The 22,316-nt window shown below is 42.7% G+C and overlaps 1 protein-coding gene across 2 annotated transcripts in view; it reads left to right on the top strand.

Annotated features, from left to right (window-relative positions):
- The window catches only part of COL17A1 (collagen type XVII alpha 1 chain), a 63,157-nt gene that overhangs the window by 16,771 nt on the left and 24,070 nt on the right, over nucleotides 1–22,316 (top strand). Inside the window, exons 1-20 of one of the 2 annotated variants that reach the window (XM_064663231.1) lie at nucleotides 2,816–3,084; nucleotides 7,552–7,617; nucleotides 8,339–8,383; nucleotides 9,081–9,179; nucleotides 9,953–10,090; nucleotides 10,450–10,497; nucleotides 11,420–11,455; nucleotides 13,057–13,104; nucleotides 13,523–13,666; nucleotides 14,471–14,614; nucleotides 15,353–15,424; nucleotides 16,393–16,464; nucleotides 16,812–16,877; nucleotides 18,135–18,296; nucleotides 18,611–18,688; nucleotides 18,828–18,872; nucleotides 19,460–19,609; nucleotides 20,048–20,260; nucleotides 20,837–20,875; nucleotides 21,839–21,865. In XM_064663231.1, coding sequence (XP_064519301.1) covers nucleotides 7,563–7,617; nucleotides 8,339–8,383; nucleotides 9,081–9,179; nucleotides 9,953–10,090; nucleotides 10,450–10,497; nucleotides 11,420–11,455; nucleotides 13,057–13,104; nucleotides 13,523–13,666; nucleotides 14,471–14,614; nucleotides 15,353–15,424; nucleotides 16,393–16,464; nucleotides 16,812–16,877; nucleotides 18,135–18,296; nucleotides 18,611–18,688; nucleotides 18,828–18,872; nucleotides 19,460–19,609; nucleotides 20,048–20,260; nucleotides 20,837–20,875; nucleotides 21,839–21,865 — 1,681 coding nt within the window. In that variant the 5' untranslated portion in view covers nucleotides 2,816–3,084; nucleotides 7,552–7,562. Of the gene's footprint in view, nucleotides 1–2,815; nucleotides 3,085–7,551; nucleotides 7,618–8,338; nucleotides 8,384–9,080; nucleotides 9,180–9,952; nucleotides 10,091–10,449; nucleotides 10,498–11,419; nucleotides 11,456–13,056; nucleotides 13,105–13,522; nucleotides 13,667–14,470; nucleotides 14,615–15,352; nucleotides 15,425–16,392; nucleotides 16,465–16,811; nucleotides 16,878–18,134; nucleotides 18,297–18,598; nucleotides 18,689–18,827; nucleotides 18,873–19,459; nucleotides 19,610–20,047; nucleotides 20,261–20,836; nucleotides 20,876–21,838; nucleotides 21,866–22,316 lie in introns of those variants that run through there. The other variant, XM_064663230.1, reaches the window with a different exon arrangement.

The following is a 22,316-nucleotide window of genomic DNA, read 5'->3' as shown; positions in this document are numbered from 1 at the left end:
ATCCTTGTGTGGGCCTGCACTATTCCAATCAGCTCCTTGGCTGATTCACTAGTTGTGTAATTTATGTGTCAGTCACGACAGAATTATCAGACCAGTGTACACCTTATTCTGTGCTCCAGAGCTCCCTTTCAAGTTGAAGATGACAAGTTATAAGTTGGCTGTTTCTAAACCATGAACACAGCTTAAGCTCTTAAATAATGGACAGAACAAGCTGGTCTAACTTGGAGACCCTTTATCTTAGGACTCCCCTTGCAGAGTAAGAAGTGATTTAGATGTGCTGTGGCACAGCCCCCCTCCAGGAGCAGTGAATATGCAGGGTAGAGTTCTGCCTCAGTTTCTCAACTTTTTCAGAGCTAGCATCAGGTGCTGTAAACTGTTGGAGCATCTTTCACCAGGAAGATGGTGCTGTCTTCAACTGTAATTTGATCTCTCTAGCTGCCAGACTGAGGCATCGAGGCTTCTTTGTGTGCTGGGAGCAGGGAAAGCAGCAAACTGCATCTGGTAAAACATTCCCAGGTACATCCAGCAGCAGTGTGGCTCCACCTCTACATACTTCACCTTCTACAAGCAAAATTGAGCAGGACAAATGGGGGATGGAACGATGGTGATTGTTACCTCCAAGAGAAGCTCAAGGTGCCTCCCCTGCTCTAACCACCAGTGCACACACCACTGTTATTGCAGAAGTGGCAGCTGATGACCTGAAGTGAGGTCTGCTGCAGTTAATTGATTGTGCCAGCTGGACACCTGATTTGCAGTGACTCTGAGTACCTGAGATAATCACTGACTTCAGTAACAGGTGAAGCAGCTCAGGACCTCTCTAAATTATGTCCTTGATGTTGACACTTGCCCCGTAGGAACCTGAGGGAACTAATAATGTTTCAGCAGGCAGCATCTTCAACTCCATCTTCTTAAAATGTGGAGTCAGTGTTTCTTAAGATGTGATTTATTTTCAGTTTCCTCTTAAGTCACCTCTATGTCATACTCCACCTCAACCTTCTTTTCCTTTCCAGTAAGAAACTGGCAAAATGACTCATGAAGAGATGCTCCATGAGCACTTTGTTCTCAATAAGCATTAAACCAGTATCTTTGTCCTGACAACATTGCAGGGATTAAAATACTGTAATTTCACATTTTATCAAAATTTTGATGGCTCTCTTTTGTTTATACATAGATAAAGAGAACTGGTAGACAAAGGTAAAGGAAGGAGGAAATTCCTCCAGTCCTGAGATCATTATCTGAAAATGTGAGGTCCCACCTCTTGCTCTAGTGAAGTCTGTGAGCCATTGCAGTAAGTCTCCCTCATACTGATGGGTCTTACAGAGCCCAGGGCATTCAGTGCTGCCATTTCTTGAACACCTTCTGTCTGTGAGCAGTCAGGCTGTGTCTGAAGCACACACTGTGGATTGTGCTGGAAGCAGATGTCAAGCGAGTTGAACAAAGTGCAGTTGATAATAAGAGGGCAGTTTTTTATGTGTCATGTTCAAAGAGCACAAAGTTCAAAAAGCTAGAGCCACTTTTATTCTTTTTGGTCAAGGCTTAAGCCAAGTGCCGTTTGGCTGAGCCCCAGGATGAGCTCTACACCTCTTAATGACTTAATTGCCACCTGCAGCTTGTTTAGACAACTAAATTTCCCTTGATTAATGTTCTGAAGGCAGAGTAATGGATGCTTCCTCCATGCAGGCAGGAAATTATACTGCATAAATATCTGCCTGCTAAAGATAATGTAATTACAAGTTCTGGGATTTAGGAGATGCATTGATGAATTCTGAAGAAGTCTTGATCCCCATCAACGAATACAGGGAACACTGCCTTTGGAGTGGAGTGCAGTGCTGTAGAGCAGCCATGTCCCTGCACACCTTTGGAAATTTTCAATATGGAACTTAAAAGAACAGAGTACTATCTTGACAGCACACAGCTGCAGCCCCTCAAAAGATCTGTGCAAAAATCCACATGAAGTGTTAAGTTCTTTCAGGGGAACAAATCTGTCAAAATCTGTGTAGGGTGATAAAAGCCAAGGTGGATTCTGATTCTTGTAAGGAAGCACGGGGCACCAAATGGCACTGTCATGTTCAGTAGGGGGATAAACCTTTATACAAGGTATAGTTAAGCTTTAAAAATCTTTGCTGTAGGACACTGTACATACTAAAATGTACAGATTCAAAAACTAACTGGACATATTAATGGAAAATGTCTGTCAAAGAATGACTGCAATGCTGCTGCATTTGACTCTGTACACCAGGAAAATATCTGTTTGTTCTGTTCACATGGTCTTCCCATGAGACATGGTTAGAAGACAGGGTATTGAGCTAGATGGAGTTTTGCTTTGACCCACCATGGCTGCTCTTCTGCTTCAGTTCCTATTCAGTGAGAAGTTTGCAGGTAGTATTCATGGAAGACATTTTGTTCCTTACTCAGTTTGGTGTATTTTTATTTATTAACGTTGCTGTCTTTTGAATAGAGCAGAGATATCTGTGGGTTGGCAAGGCACTTCAGACCACTGACTTGAGTGTTTTTCAGCCAATTTGTAGTAGCTCATAGTTCAGCCCTGTGTATTTGCGAGCTTGCAAAATAATGCTTAGCTTGCAGCCAGCTTTTCAGTGGCATCAGCAGGTGCTTGTAATTTCCTATAAGAAAATGCCAAAACAGATCTCAAATCATGTATCAGAAAGTACTGCCACAACTATTCATGTGCCCTGACTTAAGCCTTCACACCTCTGTCTGGGATCTAAATAGTTAATCTACCTGAGCAAATAGGTAGGAGCCTTTCTTATTTCAATAAAGTTTGATTCCTGGAGGCAGATCTTTTTTTCCAGTGAGTGTCAGATAATTGGAAGGGTAGGGTGAGGCAGGAAACCACGACACGCCTTTGTTGGGACTTGTTAAAGAGCACGGGAATAGAAGAGCAGAAGAAGAGTGAGAATAAACCAGGTTAAATAAAGAAGAGGTGAACATTTTTGGATGATCACTCAGATTCCGCACACCTTTGGGAGGACATGATATAAAGTGAAGGTGGCAAATTTTTGGTAGAAAGGAAGCGACTAAGGAGAAAAACAGATTTTCAGTTCAGTAACCAAAGCACTCCAGGTAAGTTACATTACTAATAAAAGCAGCAAAAAAGCAGAAAAAGGGCTTCTTTTTTTTCTGTCTTCCAGATTCCTTTAAGAACAAGGCAAAATAAAGGAGGTGTTACTTTTTTCTGTGGGGAATGCAATATAAAAATAAGATTGTGTAAGAGCTGGATCATTTTGGTTTTCTGTTTGTCACTCTTTTAAAGTGAGTATCTGGTGAAAGGATAGGAGATAAGAAATGTGAAGCCAACCTACGGGTACATTTTTAATGCATTTTGTGAAACTACTGTAAAATAAATACAGTTTAGCTGAATGTTCTCTGTTCCATAAGGGTACCAGCATGGTGAATACAGATCATCTGTTGGCTGTTTTTAAAATTGAGCAGATCTGGAATGTGCTGGAAGAGTAATGATTGTAAATTTGAGCTTCAGATGGTGGGTGCAGGGTATAATATTAAGTAAGTAAACTGCTTTTGAGTGAAAGTTTATGTTGCCTTGGACAAACTTTGCTTTGTCTAAGACAGGGTTTATTTATCAGCAGTGAGTCATTTACTATGGACTTTGTGCCATATTTTTGTCATAGAAGATTATGAAGCACTGTAAGGTGGTTTTGTCACAATTAAGTGAGATGTCTGATTTGAGAATCAGTTTGAATCCTTCCTACAGCAGGTCTAGCAATTTGAACATAGTGGCATAAAGTGAAAGACTTGTCTTCCTTTCCTGTCTTCAGACTGACTTGTAGAGTGGCTTTGGGAAAGTTACTTGTCCTTCTGTGAGTAGCTGCTTCATCTGTGAAATGGTGACAGCAGCACTTTCCTGTTGTGCAAACACTTTTTTGATTAATACTGGGTTGTTTGTCTTCCTTTCTCTGCCAGAGGCAAGAAGTTGTGCAGGTCAGAATGGCCTTGCTTTGGCCCCTTTCTCTTTGAGTAGCTCGATTAAGTAGGGACGGTGAGGACACATTTTTGAAAAGAAGGCATCTGGCAGAGCAGAGTGATGTCTGGGCAGCACTTGTTGCTTGTGCTCTGGATATGAGCACATATTGGTGTCAAAGAAGCCAGGAGAGGTTGTGGGCAGGGCAAAATTTGGTTCCTACAGCATGTCCAAGCTTTGGTTGGACATCCAACCAGCTTCCCTGGCATTAACATCATCCAGGGAGTCTACAAAATGAGCAGATTTTAGAAGCATGGTTTGGTTGATTCAGTTCTAACTGTGTTGGTTTTAGTAAAATAACTCGAAAGGAACAGCTTTTAGAGCAGAATGAGAAAGTCAGATTCCTAGTCTGTGGGGTAAAAGAGAGATAAAGGGCTATTTTTTAAGCAGTTCTATTAGTTCCAGGATAGTGACACCTGAAAGGCTTGGTTAAGAGGAAGGGGCACCCTAAAAGACATTTGACATGATGAGAGACAGTCAGTGGCATCATTTGGAGTTGTCTGCTGAGTCTCAGAGTATTCATGATCAAAGGGTTCCACTGACATTAAATATTATTAATCTCAACACTTGTGGGTGCCTCTTTCTCCTAATGGAGTGTCTCACAGCTGGAGCCCTGTTAAGGGCTCTCTGGAGAGAGGAGAGAGCTGAAAGGATGTGCTGTGAGTGCAACAGCATTCTGACATGAAAACTGGGAGGACGTTGTGGAGGGATAAAAGAATCTGAAACATGCCTACTTTTAATTTTCCACTAAAATACATCCTTGTGGCTATTCACCTACCCTTTGAAAAATGTTTATAATAAACTTTATTACCATTTCACCCAATACCTAAATTCTAAAATAATAAGAGGGGTTCAAATGTCCCATCTCAGCCTGGCTCAGTGCCTTTGCCAGTGTGCTGCACTCAGGCAAGTGGCACAGGAGATGCAGGAGGCACCCTGCACTGTCAGGCTTTTGTGGAAAGCACATACCTGAGCGTGCCTTGCAATGCTGGGCAGCTGTTGCTGTCTTGCTTTCAGTGCTGTCCAGAGAGGAAGCACAAGTGTGGCAGTGCCAGACCTCTCCTGCTTCCTAGTGCCAATAATGTCTGCAAATTCCCTGTTTCTGTGGGTGCCACAAGCACTCTACAACCACTGAGCTTGTGTTGAAGTGGCCATAGGGGTGCCCTGTCTTATGCTGCCTGGCTTGTTTGAGAGTGATCCCACTTCACAAGTTCCTGCTTGTTGCTCAGGGATGATTCCAGTTGGCTTCTCTGATTCAACAGCACTGTTGCTTTCCACAGACATAGCCCACAGCTATGTCTTTGTGAATCCAGGTAGGAGCTGGTGAGATGAGTCAGTCCTGGCAGATGATGGAAATCCATCTCAGTCAGCCTGCTAGAGCCTGGGCTGGCTTTTGCATCCATGTGGCAAACACACATGCAACATGGATCAAAGTGCGCTGTGTGCTGGGGCCGGGCTGTGGCATGCATGGCTCCAAAGATGGGCTTTAACCTCTTGTAATTTTTTTTAATTGCTATCCCAGCAAGATATTCCCCTCTCTCAAGAGAAGGCAATAATGCAGAAGATACATTCACTACATGGTGGTGCTGGCCTCTTCCAGCATCCATGACCAACAACACCTCCCAGTAGCAGAGAGGAAGTGGAGTTCTGGGGCTACAAAGCAGTAGAAAAGCAGTTTCCAAATACAAAACTGTGTTCCTTGCCAAAAACACTGACAAAGCCAACAGTGCTGAAATCTAGATAAAAGCTTCCAGCATCTTTTTTTATGGAGAGGGCTTGAAAGATGCTTCCAGTGTTGATGTAGAAAGGAAGAGTAGCCAAGATATTGCCTTTCCTTGGAGGAACCCTTACCTTGCAGGAAACTGTCATCCTGCTGGAGGAGAAACTCTCCTAGTGCATATAGTTGCAGTCTTGCATATGTCTTGGAATCAACACCCTGGATCATCCCCTGGAAGTCCACAGTGTTAGCAAGCACTGTGAGGATTGAGCAGCATCCTGCTCCTGCCACGGTTGTGTAAGGACTTGGATGTGTCCTCAGGAACCCCTTTTATAGGGCTGTTTAGACAAGCTCAGGGTCAGCAGTGCAGAGTGAGGGCTGTGGGCACTGTGTTGTTCTCTGCAAAGTTCAGCTGAGTTTGTCATAGGAGGCTAAACTGGCTTGGCTGGCAGTGTGCCTTCTACACTCAAACTGTTCCTGTTCAGCTCTGGGAATAGCAGTTGTTGGCAAAAACAAAATTGAATCCGAACGTCAGATATTCCTGCAGATTCTCTGCTGCATCCTGCCCTGTGTCATTATACCTGGGCAGTACAAGCGTAACATCAGGGGGGCTACACTTTCCAGAAGAGTTAAGTGGAATCATGAGGATCAAACTCAAATGGTAGCTGTACTGGGGGCCACAGTCTTGGGTTCTGCCTCAAGATGAGCTTTAAAACTTGGAAGGAATTTCACCCAAAGCTTTTTTTTTTTAAACTCAGCCTTTTAAGTGTGTAGGTTTTGCTACAGCTGGACCTTTAAAGGGGAGACTTCAAATGTAGTGAAGGGTTCTACCCTATTGCAAGCTTGTGTGTAAATTAAAATCTCTTCTCATGGTTTGTGGCTGCACAAGATGAAATGTTATCTTAGAGAGACTAGGAGTGAGCAATTGTGTGGTTCCTTCTGACAGAAGTGTTTTCTCTTCTTGATGATGTTTCTTTTCCACAATCACATTTTCTTGTGGTATTTCTGCCTTAGCAGACAGTCATACCTCTACTAGAGATTATAATTTTGACTAGAAAGGGGTCCAAGTCATGAAAAAGAGTGTACACAGCATTCACAGCATTGATTCCAACACTTTGTAGACTGACCTGAGCTGGCATTAAATTAGATCAGATCCCAAAGCCACAGACAGGGTCCTCAAACTGTCACTGCTCTGCCTGTAAAGCAAGATAAAGCACTTCCTACCCAAGTTCCTTGCTGCCAAAAATAGCCAGTTTAAAGGTACGTCCACTCAGTGCTGTGGCTTTAGGATCAAAGTACCATGAGAATGCAGTATTACTGTTGACAGATCAACAGTACTCTGCCTAGGTTTTTCTGACAGTACTGGCAGAGTGCAGGTAACTTACTCCTGCAACTGCCTGCACAGCTAATCCTGTACTGTTGAGTCCTGCTCTGAGCAGATGTGTGGGAGTAGTGTTTGGATCCTGTGGTTTTCATCAAACCCTTATAGGGGCACAGCTGGAGACCAAAATGTAGTGCCACGAAGTCTGGATATAAATCCAGGTCTAAACTCAATCACTGAGTGGATTTGCTTCAATTGCCCCTGTCTCACCTGGCAATTGTAAAGCCTGTTGGCTTTACAATCCCTGCTGGTGTTTCAGTATCCAGTGTTGTAGGTGCCAGTCTATTAGTAATAATCATATGGCTCTGGAAGGGCACTGTAAACTCCCTGGCACAGATGTCTTCCAAGCAGTCTATTCTCCAGATGAAGGAAGCAAGTGGGACTTGTGGGGAGCTGTTGTCATTTCCTACTATTCATGGAGCTTTGAGTGCAGTCTCTCTGTTTTCCTTGCAGGTGGCAATGATATGGATTCTGTAACAAAGAAAACAAGGCAAGATGGATCAGAAGTTACTGAAAGACGTAAGGAGGAGATTTTATATTTTTATATCATACCCCAGAAAACCCAGAAGTGGATGGCAAGTTCTGTAAGGGGTTGAATGCTGATAAGAGGACTAGAACTAAATTCTGCTTCTGACTCTGGTCTCTCTGCTGAAGTCAGAATAAGGAATAGAATGGGCCAAGATCAGACATTTGGAGATGTGTATCACAACCTGATTGTTTAACCAGATGATTGCCCTGTGATAGCATTTCTAGCCAGTAGTGTGGACATTTGGATGCTGCTTCTACCTCTGATATCAATTCCCTGTGTAGCCTAGAACATGTTCTTTAGATATCTCTTTGGGGCTTTGTGTAAAATAGAGGCTAATTTCCTGCTGGCTGTATGGGAATTAACTAGTAGGAAGCTAATAAGGGGTCTGACCATGGGCTTTGTGGTTACAGCCATGGCTGTGGTTCAGAAGTGCCCAAAAATAATAATAGTTCCATGTTTTACAGGGATCTTGAAAAGACAAAAATCTTTCATAACAGTGATGTTCTTAGATATAGAAAGACCTGCAAAGAAACACAGCATTGTGTGCTAATGCAACCACAGTCCCCAGGCAGTGTGGTCTTAAGGGACTTTTATTTAAATGAGTTGATCTTCTTTGGCTGAGTCATGCTCCTGCATGGCAAATAAGTAGAACATTGATCTAGTTTGGCTATATTAACATGCCATTACATCTGCACCCTTTTCTTCCCTCAGTTATTACAGAGACTGTAACCACAAGACTGACGTCCTTGCCACCCAGTAAGTAATTTTCATTGCATTACTTCTGCTCAGTGTTCTGTGCCTCTCATGCTATTTGTCTGCATTATATCCATTATTTCCATAAATCCCTGGATGCAGCAGGTCTCAGTGCATGAAGATTTACACTCAAAGAAAAGTATTTTCAGGAAAGCCTTTCGCAAAATACTGGTTACTGTGGAGAAGGAAGAGTATGTAGCGAGCTGTCTGGGTATTATCAGAAGCAAAGCCACATACTCCACTAAGACTGGTAGACCAGACTCTCCATGGATTTAAGTCCAGATATAGAGTCTGCAGCCTCCTCTGCTGGGGTTGCAGTGTATTATTCTCCTGTCATCTTACCCAGTTGACAACAGTGAGTGAATCTTTTTGGGTAATATCAGAGGTCACAGGTCATTTCTACCTCTGTAGGGAAGTACAAGTACCAAGTAGGGAAGAATCCTCCATACTCTTTATCCCACCATATTCTTTATTAGCTTGCTGCAGCTGATTTGGAAAGGAATTGCACTATCATCCCATTTATGGTGAGGGTTAACAGAAGTACCCTTCAGTCTGTGTAGGGAGCAAAACTTTACAAAGTTTTTTTTTTTGCTTTTCCCACTCCACAGCTTTGGGTCCCTCCTGACTTGTCTTGCAGTGTCTTTGCTATTCTTATCTTCTGCCTTGAGAGAATGTCTCATTTTGTGCTCATCTCTTTCAGAAGGAGGGAGCAGCAGTGGGCTCAAAACATCATCCCACACTGGAGGGAGTGGAGTGGAAAAGAGGTCTTACACCCATGGCAGCAGCTACGTGACCTCAAGTAAGGAATGAAATCATTGCACAGTGAGGAAACAGAGGGCAAAGACAGCATAAATGGGCTGAGGAGATATGCAGAGCAGGGAAGTGGGATGAGCCAGAGGTAAGGAAAACAAGGTTTGTGAAAGTAGAAGTGGCAAACACATACTCAAAGCAGAGGTATTCCTACCCTAAAGTTGGGTTTGAGGATGGGTGAGTAAAGGACAAAATTCCCATTTTCCACAGAGAAAAACCTGATTTCAGGAGAACAACAACAAAAAATGCCATTCCCACTGTTTCTAAGAAGTCATTCAGAAATTGAATTTTCCTTCTTACATTTTTTTGCAAATCACAATCTTTCTGACCATTTCTGTTCTAAAGACAGTTTTGATTAATCTTTTTATTGGTCTTGCCGAGGGTAGAATATTATTAAAGAATTTCCTAGAAAAGGTTTTCTTGTGTTTGTGTGTCCATGGCTTTAGCACTTTGTACAGTCTGCCAGATTTTCTAGACGTGCTAAATCATTATGTGCTGCCTACTCCATGAAAACAGGATTCTTCTCTGACAGCATTCTTTGCCCAGCTGTTAGATTGTCATAGCAAAAGTTTCTAAATAATAAGGTTCCTAGCCAGGTATCTGACTCACCTTTGTCTTGTGAACTGCTCTCTAGTTGTGAGGTCTCAATGCAAATCTGTCCAGCTCAGAGACTTAGGGCATCCAGTGTGTAGAACCAAGGGCTTATCAGTCACAGTCACAGCTGTGACTTATCTTGCTGAGGGCATGTTGTTTTAACTGTAGGTGGAAGTGGTAGATTGAATTCAACATCATCATCCTCTGGCTACAGACAAGCCCAGTCTCCCAGCTCTACTCTCACCAAATCACCTGGCTCAACATTTGAAAGGAAAACCTATGTCAACCGCCATGCAACTTATGAAGGTACCACAGAACACGCCACAAAAAGGAGGCCATGTGTATTGCACTCTGAGGGCACATTAATGCACATTAATGTCCCCAACAGCACAGGAATCTCATTGTGGTTTTGCTGGGAAATAAGCCAGCAGGGACACATTGTAATTATTAAGTCCTGTTTATAGTAATGCTCATTCCAAAAAGGAGTTGTGGTATATATTGTTGAAAGACATTAGCAGCTCTTTCATGTGATCCTGAATAGCTCTTTTTTTAAAATGGAAATGTTTGCTGCCCACTGGGGTTAGACAGTTGCCAGGAAGACATGTTCTGAAAGCTTTTAATGATCTTGTGCAAAGTATTAATTAACACATTTCTGTTCTTTGCAGGGAGCTCCAGTGCCAACTCTTCTCCTGAGTTTCCCAGAAAAGATTTTGGTATGTTCTTTTTAGAGCTGTTCCTCTGAATGTTGTGGCAAGGTCATGTGAGTTGGTGACTACAAAGGCTTTTTGCACATTGCTGTGACTTGCTGTACCTGTGCTGTCTCTGTACTGGGCAGTCAGCGCAGCTCCATGACTTTGGAGGAGTTATTTGGGACTGACATTAACAGCTGACAGCCAGGTCTGTAGCTGACATATTCGAACAGAGGGTGCATACTGTGTGTCTGCTACTCTCAACTGCTTTTGTGATGCTCCCCATATGACACAGGACATGGACAGGAGAACACAGTCATGGGATACTTTATAGCATTCCCTCCACCCTTACCCTCTACCAAACTGGGAGAATAGCTGCAAGAACAGACTCTTAGGATTTTGAGCCATTGCTGGATATGCTCTTCCAGTTGCTCTTTTCTAGAGTATAATAGATGGAAATATGAACAGGCTATCAAATCATACAGTTACACTGAACACTGGTGGCAGGTATGAGCTTGCCCTGTCCAAACTCTGAGCTGCTGATTTTACTCAGCAAAGATAATGAAACATTATGATCAGGCCATCTTTCTGACTCAGAGAGGAAGCAGGGTCTCACAGCACACAGTGTTGGTCAGTGGGGTAAACAGGCCTATTAGATTCCTTTTTTCTATTTGAAATGAGAGATCACCATCTATGAACAACATTTCTGTGTAGAAAAGGAAACAGCAGTAGGTCCAGAAATGCTAAAGGTGCTACTGATTCTTCAAGGTATCTTATGGTCTAAAGGAAGCCTGGTAAAAACTCTAACAGTTCAATTGCCCCAGCTGTGCCCCAGGAAAAGTTACTGTCTGAATCTGAGCACTCTGAGCAAGATTGGTGTGTTGCCTTCCAGAGATGTCACAAGCAGTAAAGACTAACACTGCTTTTTTCTCATTGCTGTTCACAGCATCTACCTCCACCAGAGGGAGAAGCCAAAGTCGGGGTGAGTGATACTGTTCTTTGAGAAAGCTTCTTTTTTTCTTCAGTGTAATTCAGGTGTGTTAAATGGACCCATTCTTTAGCTGGAATCCATCAGTCCACGTAGAGCAGTCAGATGAGGTACGTGAATTTACACCACTGCAGATGTGAGCCATTTATCTGTAAGCAGTTGTTTAAACAAGCCTGGTGTGAAAATTGACCCTGTTGAAGGTCATGGTGGTTTGGAGTGTGTCAGAAAGGAGGATCTACTTGGGAACCTGGACATCTGAGGGCATAGGACATAGTCTTCTGTCTTGTCTGTTCACTACAATAAACTTAGTCCATCCATACTCTGGGACCTGCCTCTGACATATTTACAGTAATTACATTCATGTTTCTCCCACTGTGATCTGTCTTGCAAACCATAAAGCCATACCCTGAAGTGATATCATGCTGCTGGTAAGGAGATGGGGAGGAAATTGGGGAGTTGCTGTGGTCTGTGTAGGCAGCTCACTGTAAAGCTCTACATTGTTTAAATCATTCAGTTCTTCTAATAATTTATTAACAGTGTTGGGGAAAGAAGGATTATATTAGTTTGTAAGAGTATAATATCTGTTCCCAGTTGGTTGAAGAGGAACTTATAATGTTACTTTATCCAAGTTAATTTTAGCAGTGGATATAAATCAAAGTATACTCTTGCACACTGCTCCTGCAGAGTGTCACATTTCCCAATTATTCTGCCTCAGATTGTCACAGTCTCCTCTAGCACACTACATACCTGAGCTCCCATCAGAACTAGGCCTTACATAATAGAGCAGACACCAGAGAATCAGGTCCAGCTTCTCATATTACTTCAGAAAATAATTCTAATCCATCAGCTTCTCCACATGAATGCCAAGATAGTGTTTCTTTTATAGTGCATGCGCTGTCAGATTTCATCTTGAGAAGCATGTATCACATGTCCTGGCTGGCTACTTTGCTTGTGGGAAGCAAGCTTAAAGGGTTGCCCCAACCAAATCACATTAACTTTGTAGTCTTTTGTGCTGGACAGAAAAGGTCAGTTATAATGTTGAGTACCTGGTGATAATGTTGGCTTAAAACTGGCCTGGTTACATTCAGTGAGCCAAAAGAGAAATCAGCACATGATAAGAGACTAAACCATACAGCCCATTGCAGAGATGGCAGTGTGAATTTTACCCAAGAAGTAATAGGGAATTTGTGTATTTAATAAGCTTCTTTTGACTCTGTAGTTTTTTCTTCAGAAGGACAATAAAAATAGTATTTATGCTGAGTGGGGATATCAGTGTGATTGAGGACTGCATAATTAGGCCTTCAGTATGTCTGGCGATAACAACAGCATTGACTTCAACAGAGGCCCTCAATGAGTGAAATATAGCTCCCTGGAATTTTAAGTAACAAACTGTGACCCCAAAACAAAAAGTCACCCAAACCAATTTACAACCAGTTCGCATGGGCCATGAGCGGTGCTCAGATCAAGCAGCAAGACAGCAAGATGGATCATAAACAGCAAGAAGGAAGGCATTCATTTCAGCCTGAAGATTCATTCCAGCCCAGGGCACAAATGTATCTCACTCCATATTCATGATCTGTTCTTTATCTTCCCAGAGAGTGAAATACGAGTCCGGCTGCAGAGTGCATCTCCCTCTGGCAGATGTAAGTGCCATGGCTTTTATTCCAGGGGTATCAGGGATAAGATAGAGGATGTTGCTGCTAGGGGTATGTCTGCAGTGTCTCTGGAACCCAGTCTTCATGATGACAGATAGCAGCATGTCATTCTCTTTTTCCTGTCAAGAACATTAATTTTTCTCCCCTCTCTGAACAAGGAAGCATGCTGTGGGCTGGGTGGTGGTCTTGCAAAGATGTAATTTTACTTAGTTCCAGAAGCAAGGCTGTAAAAGTACTTAGTCCCAGAAACAGGCCTCTGAAGCTTTGTTATTAAGTGGCACCCCTAGAAAGTAACAACTTCATAGATACTCAGGTAAATTCCACTGAATGATTTATCAGAACAAGATTACAGATCAGTGAAACAATGGCTTTTGGGTGACTCTGGACCCTTGTCTTTTCCTGCCAGGGACAGAGTTGGATGACGTGAAGCGTTTGCTGAAAGGAAGTCGATCAGCCAGCTGCAGCCCCACACGATCACCATCAAGTACACTCCCGATCCCAAAAAAGGCTGTGGTGGAGACAAAGATGGTCACTGAGAGCTCTCAGTCAGGTACTTGGCTATTACCCATGTTGCAGTAATTCCAAGGAGTATTTGCCCTAAAAAATACTCAGTTGCTAAGAACATTCAGGTAAGAATACATGATCTCTGTTCCAGACAGAGGCAAGAATACGGGAAAAGGGTCAGAATGCTGAAAGACTGTCCAGATGTTGCCATAACAAGACAGAGTAGCTTTCTAGTGACTAGTCTAAGTTCCATAAATATAAGCCCATTCCTACCACGACCAGGTTTAATTCCGAGGTATTTCTGGCAGAGATAAGAGCTCTAAATGAATATATCTGAGAGTGATTTGATCTCTTATCTCCAAGCAAGATGGAGATAGCAATGAAGACAAAATTTCAGTGAGTGTTGGATTTATTGGCAACACCACTTGATAATAACTCATTAGGAACTGTACTGTCAGAACAAGGGGGAATGGCTTCAAACTTAGATGTTAGGAATAAATTCTTTACTGTGAGATTGGTGAGGCAGTAGCACAGGTTGCCTAGAGAAGTTGTGGATGCCCCAGTGTTCAAGGCCAGGTTGGATGAAGCTTTGAGCAACCTGGTCTAGTGGAAGGTGAATGATCATGCTACCAGGTCAGTCTTTATTCCATTGGTTAAAATTTGGGTGGGCTGTAATCAGCTGACATTTGAGGTCAGTTACACCACATTAACTTGGAGTCTTTGTGTTGATTCCACGAGGGTGATTCAAATTTAAGGCAGATGAAATTGTTTGCCATATAAATCTGCAGTGCATGCTAAGCCACAAGCCTGGTCTCATTGAAAACACTTCTGTATGTTTGTTTGTTTACAGTGTCAGGGACATATGACACAACCATACTGAATACTGCCCTCCCTTCATACATGTGGTCCTCCACTCTGCCTGCTGGGTCTTCCCTTGGTGGATACCATAACAGCTCCTCCTTGATCAATGCCATGTCTCACTCCACGGGATCAGGTATGGATGATCCCAACCTGTACTGCCTAGGTTTGAAGGATGTAACTCTACCCTGAAACTGGGTCAAAAGCAGTGTTTGGGTTTTTTTTGCACTGCGAGAACTAAAATGATGGAAGAATCAAGATGGCAAGGGATATGCTTGATTTTTTTTTCTGATTTTTTTTTTTTTGTAATTTGGTGCTCTCTGCTTTTACACTGACTGTATCTGAAAATCCTTCTTTGTGAGGATCTATTGTCCTGACTGTCTGACTGTTGCTAAACTTTGATGATAGTTTTATCAATGAGGTCAAGCTCACATTCCCCTTAAAAATTAGTTTCAGACTCTAATTAAATTGGATTACCTGGCCCATTGTAAAAGTGACTCATACACTGAAAATGTTATAAGTAAGAGTTGAGTGTGCTTATACCTGGTAAGGCCCACTTTTAAATGCTGCATTTCCCATCTCTGGAGAAAAACCACACAAACCTTTATCATGGCATACTGTTGAAAGTTTTGCTTTCTCTCACTGTAACATGATTGCAACTTGTTTGAGGTAAGAGTTTTTCCTGTTTGTCAGCTCAGTAAAATGGTGGTTTGTTGTCATAGTTTTCAAGATTTTTCCTCTGTGTAATTATTATGCATTTTCAGTAATTGCATTTCCAAGTTGAATCTTAATTTCTGTGACTGTGCCACTGACCTTTGGGTACTGGATTTCTTATTTCAGAGAAGTAATAACATTTCACTTCCTCTTTTTGCAGTTTTTGGTGTTCCAAATAATCTGGCTCCCAGCAATCATACTCTGAATACAGGCCTGAGCTCTTCCTCTACAGGTCAGATTTTTCTTTTCTTCTCTTCAAACTTTGACAGCAACACATTTCTGGCAGACACGTGGAGTGAAATAATGCCTATATCCCAGTTTCTCTCCTGTTCCTCATCTCAGTGTTGGCAGCTTGTCTGCACACCCAGTTATTCAGTTACAGTGGGTTTATTCTGAGTTGGCCCAGTCTAGCTGCTGTTAGCTCCTGTCTATTTTTGTCTGGGAGGCAGGAAAAAGTAGAGATTTTCCAAGGAGAATTGTTTGTCTATTGAAAGACACCTGTTAGGGCAGCCTGTTTCTTCCCTAGAACAACTCAGGGCAATGCTTTAGAAAACAAACTCCTATGTCCTAGTCCATAAAGGCCCACTGCTTTTCTGTCAGTTTTCCCTGTAATTTCCCTTTGCTTCACCTGGCTCACGGCTTCTGGCAGACTCTCTTCAATGTCACTAAACCACGTTTCTGCCTTTCACAGTCACACATGCTATGTCTGCACTGCACAGTGCCATCATGCAGGGTCTCTGACTGCATGATGAACAGAGTGTACAAGAGCAGTCTATACAGTGATTCTGACACCAAAGGGGCTACCTTCCAAGCTGTTTGCTTGTCTCTGGGCAGTAGTTTGACACATACAGTGTGCAGGTATCTCCTTAAATTTCCCTAAGTCAGTCCAAGCCAGTTTGCTGAATTTTCCTTTTTCCCAACTGCCCCACCTGCAAAAATGTCCATGCAGCCATGAGAATAGCCTTGTAATATAACTCAAGATAATGTTTTAAAATGGTCACCATTACTGTCCTGGGCCAACAATATCAATACAGCAACGTGATCTAAGGAAGAAATGGTCAGGCCTGTGATGCCTCCAAACAGCTGGTGAAATTTGTTGGGAGAGGTCATTATTATCACTGGGTTTGGTTTGGTTTTAGCCAGAATACCACCTGTGCTGTGGCATTCCTATAACTGCCATTGCAATGTTTTTCTTTGTAGTGTTTGGAGTTCAAAACAACCTGTCTCCAAGCTCTTCAACCGTGACCCAGAATGCTACTGCAGCCTCCGCAGGTCAGAAACAAAGTAAGCCTGGAGAAAGGGCCACCAATGTGTGCTGCCTTCTCCTACCTTTTCTGTAGTGACTAGAAAGTTCTTATTGACAGAAGATCCCTCATTACTATCTTCTTGGTGCGATATGAAGGGATATTGAGCAATGTTTCCTCTGCTTTGCATGTGCAGGAACAGCTCCCAGTGCCTATGCACTAGAGATTTGCTGTTGGGGAAGCCTTTGATTGTTTGAGTTGTCCTAGGTATGCTGAATGAGAAAAGATTGCTGAAATGGTTTGCAACCCAAGGTTGGTGTGTGTAGATCCCTTGACATCCTTCATCATTGTCATTCTTGAATTTCTTCTTTGCAGCATATGGGATGAAAAACACCTCTCAGAGCAACACCACGGCAAGCACTGCTGTGTCTGCTTCAGCAGGTGAGTGTGTCATTATAGCTGCTTGGGTATGGCCTTGTACATGCATATCATAATAAAAACAATTAGAGATTTAGCCAGCTGAGTGACACTCAGGTGCAAAACTTGTCAGTAGCCAAGTCTCCTACCAGTATCTTTCTGAAAAGAGAGTGAGTCAAAAGTTAAGAATGAACAAATGAGCTGATTTGATTCAGATCTCCCCCATCCTGTGATAATTTGGATTATTTAATTGCAGCTATTTCTGTTCAGCAGGAAGGAAACTGGATAGAGGAGCACGTACTTCATTTGAAGCCAAAACATTTGCAGGGTTGCTCTTGAACATAATTTTGCAGTAGTACCAGCTTCAACTACTCAAAACTAAAAGAATTGACTTACACGTTATCAGATTAGGGTTTTTTTAATGAGAGAAGTTGAAGTCTTTCTAGTGCCCTTTGTCCTTGAACAGTTGAAATTCATCTTTTCCATCTCTTTTGTGCAACTCTGAGTTATAAATGACTTTTCTTTTTTTTTTGTAAGGAAAGCCAAGTTTGTTTTGTAACCCAAGGACTCCCAAAGGAGTCCCAAAGGCTTAAAAATAGGTGTAAAGACCACAGAAGTTATGATAACATTTATAACAAAGGTTTGCTCCAGGTTTCTGCTAGAGTAATGGAGTAATACTATTCTGGTTATCTTGATTTTCTATGTTGTGTCAATTTGTGTGCAAATTCACATTTGTACACCATGGCAGGCATACTTGATAATGCCTAGCGGCGCAAGAGTGACCACAGTGATGGCTTTGAACCTTGTTTGGCCTGTGCCAAACCTCAGTAAACTGTAGTTTAATGTCTCCTAACCCTGCCTGGCTCCCAAGTATGTGGAGGGCTTTGTGCTTTACAGAGTAGCTCCTCAGCTTGGGCTGTGCTGGCTCTGCTGACCGCTGAATGTCACTCTCAGGCTGGGTTTCTATGATTCCATAGTAAGTGTGTTTGAGAAGTGGAGAGGTCATTCAACAAATCCCTCCCATATGTGATTGAATTCCAGATGTTCTCCATTCCTGGTAGCAGTTGCTTCCCTGCTAGTGAAATACACATCTCTAAAGAAACCTAGTGACGTGCACAGCTCTCAGCTTCAGGGACCACTGTGTCTCTCACAGGGTGCTCATAGTAGTGGCAACCCCAATCACAATGTGACTACCTATTTTAATGAACCAAAGTGGTGTGGCATGTAGTTATGAACTCACACTCATCTCCTCTTCTTTATCACCTTTTACCGATATTCCAGGAGGAGCTGTCTTGAGCTCCCAAGGAGATGACATTTTGCGTAAAGACTGCAAGTTCCTGCTGCTGGAGAAGGAGAATGCCCCAGCAAAGGAGATGGAGCTCTTGGTTATGACAAAGGACAGTGGCAAAGTCTTTAATGCCTCTGCCACTGGGCTTAATGGAGGTAACTTCCTTCTTTTGGGACATGTGTATATTCTGAGGGCAGAGAAGTGAAGTTCTGGCAGGCAGTCCACCTTTAACCATGTCAGCTGCAATCTGGGTCTAGATTTTGCATTTGAAGCACCAGAGCATGCCGTGGATATTTCACAAAGCTCAGGAGCTTTGAGAGCAAAAAAACTAGATCTGGTTTTAACAGGCAGAGCTATTGTGTCTTCCCAATAAAAATATGCATTTTACCAATGAAAGAAGATAGGCCTGGTTCAACTTCTGATGTAATGTTTTTAATTATATTTGATTCCTATTCAGGATCCTTTGCAGATGATACCTTGAAGAAGGAGAAGCAGGGATTTTCTTCCTCTTATGCTGCAGATACTGGCCTAAAATCAGATGCAAATGGTAAGAGTTTGTCCCTGTGGAAATGCAATAGAATTTTCTCCTTTTGTCTCCATTACTACCATTCCCTTTCAAGCCCCTACTCTAAGTTTTGTCGTGTAAAGTAAGATTAGTAAAATCTCTTCTACTGTTGTTAAAACAGGAGGACTGAAATCCATGCCAAAAAGAGACAAAGAAACTTATGCAGGTAAGTGACACAACTCAGACTTTCATTGAAAGAAGCACCAAAGCACAATATACAAAAAGCAACTGTTCCTGAGGGACATGGGTGATCTCTGTGCAATGACATCAGAGAGAGGAAATATTCAGGAGGCTACCAGAGAAATTGGTACCAGTGGTTTGATTCTAGATGAGTGGGCAGTTGAGGTAATCTTTTATTGCTAGAGAAAATCAGATAGCAGACAGTTCAACTGCATCCTGTTACCAGGACAGATTTTGGGGGAAGAGAGGGCTCAGACAGACCATGTTGACTATTGAGCCATTTTTGGCTCAAATCTGTCCAAAAGATTGACCCCCAAGCAGACAGTTTTTTTCAGCTGTTATTTTAAAATGCACTGGGTGTTGTGTCCTGTTGGAATTCCCTTTGGAAATACTGTTCCTGGCTTCCACAGGGATTAGAATTACACTCACCATGTGCGGAGTGTGGTGTAAAGATTTCTTTTCCTAGCCTTTTGTATAATGGATTAGAACTTGGTATCCTTATTGTAAGAGATTCTTATCTCTGAAGTCAAGGAACTCTTCATTAACCAGGAGACTGCTCCTTCTCTCTTCCAGAAATACGAAGTGGTGATGTGGGGGGTGCAATTGGGTCAGCACCATCCTGGTGTCCCTGTGGTTCCTGCTGTACCTGGTGGAAATGGCTCCTGGGTTTACTTCTAGCCTGGTTGTTTCTCTTTGGATTGCTCTTTGGACTCATTGCTCTGGGTAAGAAATAAGTGAGGAACAAAATGGTGAATGGGATAGAAAGACAGAGGATGTAAGCTGGCAAAGAGGCCAAGCACCAGAGATACCGAGGCAGAGAACTGAGGAGCACATTCAGCTTGATGGTGACTGCCACTAAGATACTAAAAATGGACAGAAAGAATGGATGAGGAATATAAACCTTTGATGAGGAGTTACCTAGTCTTGGGGTGAGCAGGATAGGAAAGCTCCTGAGATCTGAGGTCTTACAGCTCTGGGACTAAATTGCCATTTAAACTTCAGATATCCCTTCTGGGAAAAAAAAGGATACAAAGAACTCTGCAAAACTCGTTGGCCATAGCAATCTGACACAGTGTTGCCATGTCCCTGCTGATAGCAGAAGGTATTTCAGACCTGCATATGTGGCAGAATATTCCATAGCATTTTCCTTTGACCTTCCAGCGGAAGAAGTGAGAAAGCTGAAATCTCGTGTGGAAGACCTGGAAAAAATCAATGGTGGCCTCCTGGCAATTAACCAAGGGAATTCAAAATTAGAAAAAGATGCTAGAATAGACTTTCTTCATGGTATCTCACCCTCCTCGACCTTCCCTTATGAAAATGAAGAGTCAGTCTGGTTGATGGTGAAGAGCAGACTGAACAAGGAAATGGAACGAGGTGAGCAAATTCAATACCTGTGATGCTGCATGAGACCAAATGATTTCAAGGGGAAAGGGGGCATTTGCTTGCCCATGGGCCTGAAGACTAGAACTTTTTGAGTTCAATGAAGTCTGTCAAAAGTAGTGTCCTCTCCTATCCTCAGAGACAGACTATGCTGGATCTCAGGGTGCTGCCTCTAACATTGGTGGTGCATCCCTTAAATCCAGGAGAAAAGGGAGAAGAAAGAAAGTTGTAGGCATGCCATCCTGGGCCAGGATATATCATGTTTGCTGTAGCAAGCGTGTTTTCCACTTTGGAAAACCTATAGAGAAAAATGAACCCACACCTTTTTTCTCATACTACTTTTGTTAGCAAGGGAAAGATTATTTACTTCCATTTAGCAGAGGATGGAAAGAGGTTGACAAAAGACAAGCCTACATTCTCCCATCTTTCATGGGTTTCATGGATTCGTAAAAACAAATTTACTGTGCTGCCTGTAGCCTCAAAATCCAAATAGATGGATCCTTGTAGGTGAAATGAGTAGCTGCTCTCTTGTGTAATGCACTCTAATAGCCCCTTCACTTCCTGTTACAGGCTACTTCCGAGGGGAGAAAGGAGAACGTGGTGAGAAAGGTACAGCCATATAGTCCTTCTCTTCCCTTGTCCGATTCCTTGGCTCTGGCAATGCACAACTTTGGGAGGGGATGTTGCCACAAGGGGCAAGGGGCAGTGAGGAAGATGAAGATGGTTTATGTTAAACAAAAGGAATCATAGAATTGTTTAGGTTGGAAAAGACCTCTAAGATCATGAAGTCCAACTGTAAACCTAACACTGCCAAGTCCACCAGTACATCATCTCCCTAACTGCCACATCTACGTGTCTCCAGGGACGGTGACTCAACCACTTCCCTGGGCAGCCTGTTCCAATGCTCCATAAGCCTTTTGGTGAAGAATTTTTTTGTAATATCCAATCTAAACCTCCCCTGGTGTGGCTTGAGGCCATTTCCTCTTGTCCTATTGCTTGTTACTTGGGAGAAGAGACCTACCCCCACTTCACTACAACATCCCTTCAGGCAGTTGTAGAGAGTGATAAGGTCTCCACGGAGACTCATTTTCTCCACCCCCAGCTGCCTCAGCTGCTCCTCACAGAATGTGTGCTCCAACCCCTTCACCAGCTCTGTTACCCTTGTCTGGACTCACCCCAGCACCTCAATGTCCTTCTTGTAGTGAGGGGCCCAGAACTGGAGACAGCACTCGAGGTGCCTCACCAGTGCCAAGTACAGTGAGACGATCACTTCCCTGGTCCTGCTGAACTAAAGCTAGTTTTCCATGTAAACTGTAGAGTCTCTGATCCCATGCAAAACAATATAGGAGGCCAAATCTTGCATTGTGCCAATATGAAAGGCCAGATTATGGTTGTCACTAGTGGGATGGGTTTGATCCTGCACTATTCAATTATGAAGTGTCCCTGTTCACCCTTAACTCCTTCATGTTTCAGTGAAGGTGGGAAAGCAACTAGAAAACCAAAATGAATGAGTAGTCGTGGGAGATATCTCCAGGATGTCTCCTGATTCAACTTTTTTTGCGCTTTTCTCAGGTGACATGGGAGTGCAAGGTCCCAAAGGTGAGTCTGGAGTTACATGCTTTCTCAGGTAGATTGACAGCCTGCCATAAGGTCTGGGTAGCAAACGGATTTTTGCTACTCCAGAAGTTGGAGAAGCTGATGTTAGTTATCTGTTAGTTCAGATATTGTTGTGATGGTTGGGGTTTTTTCCTCTTCTTCTTGGCAAAGAAAATTTTAGAGTTCATAGTAGAAAAGAGAACAGATCTCACTTTGAATTTAGAACTTCTTTCACCTGGATGAAAGTCATTCCTGAAGCCAGGCTCTACCTGGTTTAATCACAATGTGAAGCACAGAGTGCTTCAGAGGATTTTGCATGGTGTGAATGATTCAGTTCTTTACATAAATACAAGGGAGACAGTAAAACTTGTAAACATCCTAGGAACATAAACTACTTTTATGGAGGTGAGGGTCAGTCAAAGTGACAAACAGGGAAGACAATATTTCCCACTGA

The sequence above is a fragment of the Pseudopipra pipra genome, chromosome 8 (assembly GCF_036250125.1).
Source record: "Pseudopipra pipra isolate bDixPip1 chromosome 8, bDixPip1.hap1, whole genome shotgun sequence".
NCBI lineage: Eukaryota > Metazoa > Chordata > Aves > Passeriformes > Pipridae > Pseudopipra > Pseudopipra pipra.
The sequence above is the reverse complement of the archived record's forward strand: the minus strand, read 5'-3'. Positions and strand labels throughout refer to the sequence as shown.